At 41.0% G+C, this 6,674-nt stretch overlaps 1 protein-coding gene across 2 annotated transcripts; it reads left to right on the top strand.

Annotated features, from left to right (window-relative positions):
- The first annotated feature begins 2,626 nt into the window (after positions 1-2,626).
- Positions 2,627-6,432, top strand: pjvk (pejvakin). 2 transcript variants are annotated; one of them, XM_034101684.1, is made up of 6 exons: positions 2,627-2,837; positions 3,406-3,601; positions 4,311-4,452; positions 4,958-5,075; positions 5,904-6,047; positions 6,131-6,432. In XM_034101684.1, the coding sequence occupies exons 1-6, from the start codon at positions 2,627-2,629 to the stop codon at positions 6,430-6,432; spliced, it is 1,113 nt and encodes a 370-aa protein (XP_033957575.1). The 2 variants fall into 2 exon arrangements, with proteins under 2 accessions (XP_033957575.1, XP_033957576.1); XM_034101685.1 differs by lacking the exon at positions 5,904-6,047.
- The last annotated feature ends 242 nt before the right edge of the window (positions 6,433-6,674 follow it).

The following is a 6,674-nucleotide window of genomic DNA, read 5'->3' as shown; positions in this document are numbered from 1 at the left end:
TTCAGAACTAATGATTAAAGCTGTGTTAATCAACATGTTACTATTACAAATGGCTTCTGCAGCATTTAGTATTCTATTTGTTGCGTCCTTAATGACCCTTTTCATTCATCCCCCCATGCCCCATGCATGTTTCATAGATCTTGCTTAAAGCACAAAAACTATTCAGACAAACTTATGTGGGTAGTTTGTGGGAAATAAAGTCAAAAGGTGTATAAAATGACACATTAGGCCATTTTGGTCATGACTTATATTCGAACATGATATAATTGAAGCATGTGTTGTTTGTTTCCAGAAGAACCAAGAACCATACATGTATTTATACTGTATCAATGAAATAAAAGCAACCTTAAAACTATTAATAAATAACCTTTTCCGTATGTGTTGCAATCTACCTGACGTTTTTGCTGAACTAAATGTGTGCGCAGCACTTTAAGCGGTTTACAATGTGCATGTAGCATCCATCTGATGTGTTTTCCAGGGCAGCGCTCTGCCAAGTCGGTGCTTCACGCAGACTGTCCGTCCCGGAGGTGGAGAACCAAGCAAACATCATGGCTTATTTACCTTGGTAACCACTAGTGACCCGGACACAGGATTTCTAAATTAGAGTTATCAAAGCCTTCCTAAAGTCACATTTCTGTCAGTGTATGAGGAGGAGGATTTCACTTGTTTACTTTGCCTCTGCTACAACCGAGTCAGGGAGAGTTTGAGGTGCTGTGAGAACAGACTGCTTTCCCATTAAAGAGGCACGGGGACAGAAAGTGAGGCAGATGGGAAGACAGTTCCTCTGTCAGATGAGACGTACATCCAGAGGTTTATTCTTGTGGTGTGATGAAGTGGTGCTGAGAGGAGATTTCCTTGTGTCAGCCCCTGAAATAGCTCCTTTGTGAAAGGGCTGGTGGTCTAAAGCTGCACGTGCTGTTTGGATCTGACCTTGCTTGACAGTATTTTGCACCTGGTTTAACTCTTCTTATTATCCAACTGCAGACACAATCAGTGATTGACTTTCACACGTCTCTGTACAACCTGCACACATATTAGCTGTTAACATGTATTTCACATAACTCTGGGTCCTCTCCACACTTCTAAATACACTTGTTTACCACCTGCACTTGATACTGATAATTCTCTTAGGTTAATCTCCCAAGGTTTGGAGAAACTGAAATTCAATCCTGAAATTCCTGGCTGCACGCCTGAATGTAAATTACACTGTGATGATTTTATTTATAGCTTCCAAGAAAGACCTCTCTTGGCCAAGACATAAAAAATTACAGGGAGTGCAATGTATAGAAACTAATACTAACCTTGTGGAAGAAGAAAGCCTTTTACATGTGGTGTTTAAAACCTAAAAAAAGACATGGATATTTCGGGCAGTCTAAACTATAGCAGTGTAACCACAGGGTAGATCGGCCCATGATCATGCATGCAGGACACACACAATGAGAGGCCAGCAGTCTGAAAAGATGGACATTATCCAAACTAAAAAAAGGCAAAGGGGTCAAATGTTCTGTTTAAGATCAGACTTTAAAGGGCTCCTATCATGCAAAATGCACTTTCTGATGTCTTTTATACGTAAACATGTGTCCCCGGTGTCAGGGAACCCTCAAAGTGTCCGAAAATACAGCCCTCTCTCTTTTCCTCCGTACCCACATCTCTAAAAACGGGGGTACAACGGAGCTGATCCAGATTTGCTACCGATATGACGTTATATCGGAAATGTGGGCGGGCTTTGCGCACCTATGAGAAACGTCGCTATCAGAAACGTTGCTATGTATATTATGTATTTATTTCAAAGAGGACCATGCGTACAAATATATTAATCTCAGAAAAAAGAAAATATGAATTATGCCAGATTATTGCTAATTTCCATCTGCAGTCCTCAATCTATCAGAAACGATGCGCAACGTTTTGGACGTAATATGGTCTTTGTTTACATTAGCAAGCATCGCTAACACTCAGAGCTAACCTGTACCGGTGAGAGTATGTGTAAAGAAGCAGGATATAAAAAGGGAACTCACCTTGTGGTAAACCCGCGAGAGAAGAAGCATTTGAGCTCCATACTGTTTCAGAAATAATCCTTGATGTGGTTTGGAACATGATATGGCGTTTCATCACGGCAGCATTTAGCTGTATCTGGGTAGAGTTCTCCTGCATGAGCTCTCGTTTCTTTGTCTTTTTTTTTTTAAAGCTACACACCAGAATCAGCACTTCTCTAAGAGGGCTGAAATAGAGGGGTATGAGACAATGGGTGATCTGTTTGGTATTTTGAGCAAAACACTTCAAATACATGTTTTATTATATATCTGAGACCTATAATATATGCCTAAAAATAGTACAATAGGTGACCTTTAAAAAAGCTTTAGTATGCAATTCCTAGCCGACAAGAGTCACATGTGAAAAATGCTCTTATGATGTGCTGTTTCCGACCTTTATTTGTCCCATGACAGGAAGCTGCAGTGACCTATCCAGTTAACACGCTTATTGTCCCGTGTTCCCTTACACACTACCTGCATTATTTAACACCTCACGGGTCTGAAAGAACATTCCCCAGTGAATGGACCCAGCGGTGTGTGCGCCACAGTAGTCTTCGAGGAACAATATTTGTCTGTACCCTGGTTTGATCGTCGACATGTTTGCGGCAGCCACTAAGAACTTTGTGAAGCAGGTGGGAGACACAGGAAGGCTGATCCCCGTCCCCAGCCTGAGCGAGGCCGACCGCTACCAGCCGCTCAGCCTGGTGTCCAGGAAGAGGAAGAGGCATTTCTGGAAGAAGAACAAGCACGCATCCACCGCTTTCTCACTGAAAGACATCCTGGTCGGGGAGAAAGAGATCACAGCAGGTACAGTGATGAAACACAAGGATACTTTTTGGGGTATTTGTTGGGACCAATGATAAATGTGTCTTCTAACATAAAAAAATCCATATATTTTACCCCGTAAGCAATTTACAGTTCCATAATCTGTATTATCTTATTCCATCTCTACATTGAATTGTATGATTACACTGAGGGAACTTTTTTAAATACCCTATACACATGTATATGGTTGCCTCATTCTTTAAAATGGAAGGAAGATGTCTGCAGCATCATTTTATGCTAATCTTCCAAGAATTCAATCTGATGTTCGCAGTATCTTTGGAAATCAACTGCATTTTAATAAATAACTGTGGGTTTAAACAAGTTTTTTTACCCAGGTTTATTCAACTCAATATTGCACACTTTCTTTGATTGTTTTAAGATGTTGAAGCCCTAACATAAGTTTAGAATGTTGTCACCTTTTAAATGATTGTGGTGTAGTAAAAAGCAAAATCATTTCCTAATGAGTGGGAAGGAAGTACATTGAAGCAGAAACAATTGCAATATATCCCAGCGTTATATGATCACACCCCTTTCATGTATTCTCAAACAGGAGTATCTTCTTATCAGCTCCTCAACTACGAGGATAAATCTGACGTCGCCCTCAACGGTCGGTTAGGAAACCACCTCCTCAACGATGTTGGGTTCAACATCAGCGGGTCGGACTCTGTGGCCGTCAAAGCCTCGTTCGGCATCGTCACCAAACACGAGCTGGAGGTGCCCACGCTACTGCGAGAGCTCAACTCCAGGTAACACAGCACATCATCAGCATGGAGTCAGGCTGACTGGATGCAGTGCCGTCTCTGTAATGTTTTATTACTAAGTGGGGTCAATTATTATATTTTCCCATTCATTATGTATATTTTTCAAAAGAGAGCTGAGGTAGAAGTATATTAAGAGTCATGCAAATGTTATACAGTAATATCCTTCTTGATACCTTGCATAGACTGCATCATTTTAGACAACTGAATGAGTTTCATTTGATTTCAAACTGAAATTGTTTACATTTCCATAAAACCTAAATGAAGTGGGGCCACAATATTTAGATTGATCAACCAGCAATGGGCCAAATACCACATCACATCAAACGTGTACAACTCAGTTGATTATATAATGAATATCCAAATGAGAAATATCTGGGCTCATGTTGATCTCTCAAATGTAGACAATGGAGGACACATTCATTGTCCTCTATATCTAGATTGAGGTTTTTTCCCCTAACAAAAGCTTTAAGCCAACAGCTGACCTCTGACCTCTTGTGACAGAAGGAATATGAGAGGACGGGTTTCCCAGTAAGGATGAATAAATTATCATGTTATTCTACACTGGCTCTACATACAAGAAGACAACACAAGAGTGTTGTTCGATATTAACTGGTGTCAAAGTTGTGTTGGAGATATTGGTTTTAGCCAAATGAATACCCGACCAAACGTCAGATGTTTTATTCTCCTGTGTCAGGAAAGTGGACCTGGATCACTGCCTGGTCCGGCAGTCTAAGGAGAGCGGACGCACGGCTCTCTGCGTCGTTGTGGAGAGCATTCGGACCACCCGTCAGTGCTCTTTGACCGTGCACGCCGGCATGAGAGGGACCACCATGAGGGTAAACACAAAGACATTTAGACACACTTTGGGAATGCAACACCACCAACTTGTAGTGAATAAAACTGTATAAGAAAATTCAGACACTAATTCATCCCAAGTTGTTCAAATGTCCTGCATTGAAGTCAGGTACTATACCAATGGCGGGATATTTCAACTGTTAATCTTATATTCAACAATTTCCAATTTATTGAGTTTATTATATTGTAATGGGGTTTCCAATTATGCAAAATCCACTTTTTGATGTATTTTATAGATAAATATGTGTCCTCTGTGTGTAAGGAGACTCACAAAGTGTCAGAAAATACAGCCCTCTCTCTTTTCCTCCTTTTTCACATCTCTGAAAACGGTCGTAAATAAACGTTAATAAAATGGCTAGTAAAAGACACGAAACATTTCAATTTTTGAAAGAAAAAAACTACAAGATCTTCAAAACCTTTTTGTCTTTTTCTACCCAAAAAGTCACCTGGCTGATAAACAGGTGTGTCACTTCTGTTGTGATGCAGTTTCAGATCGACGACGGCAGGAATCCTAAAGGTCGAGACAAGGCCATCGTCATCCCGGCTCACACTACCATCGCCTTCAGCATCTGTGAGCTGTTTGTCCGACTGGACGGGCGACTGGGTAAAAGAAACACCTACTCTAACTCAACACTAAACACACAAATGCTCCTTATCTTTATGAAAATGATTGTTGAAACAACTTCTTGTGTACAGTGTAGAATATTGAATAAAACATTGAAAAAAGTTTGAAAACCAAACATATTCTTCAGTTCTGTTACAGTGCTGAAATTAGAAACCACTCCCTTGAATGAAATAGTTTTTCTTTCCAGTGTTTTTCTATCACCGGCTCTAATCTACTAATGACATTGACATGAAAGTCAACAGAGCATTTCAAGGATAAGGAGTAGTTTGTGCGTAAATTGAAGGTTTGCATCCCTTCATGGGAGCATCAGCACCTGAGGCTCCTCTGCAGTCTTCATGCTTCACATTCTTATAGAACTATAACAATGTCTTCACTTAGAAACATGAAAAGGATCTGTTCCTCCTCTAGAGTTACGGTGTCATTATGACTTATGACCAAGCAACAGTGGCACCTGAAATTACACCCTTTACACAACGTAATACTGCAGATAGTGTATTGAGTTTTAAAGGATAATGGGCCTAATGGGTAAGGTGTCTGACTTCAAATCAGGAGATTGGGGGTTTAAGTCCAAATGTCCCTTTGTGGTTAAAGGTTCCAACCTTATTTGAATCAAAAGCAACGAAAAACGGTTGCTTCCATGTTGAGCACAGTGTTAAACAGCTGCTATTAAAACACTCACAAGCTAAAGCAATGATCAAACATTCGAACAAAACCTAAAAGGAGTTAACATATGAATACATATGCAAAATGGATCCAAGGTTTTTGTTCTTGACCCTAATCTATATTCATTTTGTTCTTCTTGGTCAGATATTTGTGTAGCCCCGGAGTCTCAGGGTGGGTTTGAGCGGGAGCAGATCCGGGAGCAGCTCGGTGGTTACATTGGTCACTTCTCGATGGGTCGTCTTCGCCGCTTCCTGTCTGGAATAATCTATGGAAGCCCTTTTAGAGCAGGTATATTTATTGCCTTTTTACAAAATAAAACAAAAGTATTTTACTGCATGTTGGCCATTTTGCTTTATCCATCCACTGTGTAGATAACCAAACGTTTGAGGAGCTAACCCACTCTGACACATACATGGATGACATGGTTACAGACTACTATGAGAAATCTGCCAGCATGACGGATGTGTCCACTGCCTACCTGAGAGAAAGCAACCACACACGGGTCAACCTCCTCAAACACAACATCCCCAAGGGGCCCTGCGCGCTCTGCGGCATGGGACCCCAGCGGCGGGAAACTGTTTACGGCTGTCTGGAGTGCACGACCGGCGGACAGAAATATCTCCGGCTGCACGTGGTGCCCTGTTTCGATCTGTGGCACAAAACGCTGAGGTGAAGAAGAGATTGTTCATCCTCTGGGGGTGCAAGATGAGTGCAACTGTTTACAGTTTTGAAATGTTTGTTCTTGTAAACTTTAAAATAAAAATCACGGAAACTTTCCTTGGGCTTGACTCTTTCTTTAACAACAACATATTTACTACCGAGGACCACGCCACGACAGTATGGTGTTTGTAGGTTTAATGGAAGAAGTAACAATTCATTAATATGGAAGGGGTGATGAGATGAGACACTTCAAAT

This window comes from Pseudochaenichthys georgianus, chromosome 16 (assembly GCF_902827115.2).
Source record: "Pseudochaenichthys georgianus chromosome 16, fPseGeo1.2, whole genome shotgun sequence".
Lineage (NCBI taxonomy): Eukaryota > Metazoa > Chordata > Actinopteri > Perciformes > Channichthyidae > Pseudochaenichthys > Pseudochaenichthys georgianus.
This window is presented reverse-complemented; position numbering and strand designations above follow the sequence as displayed.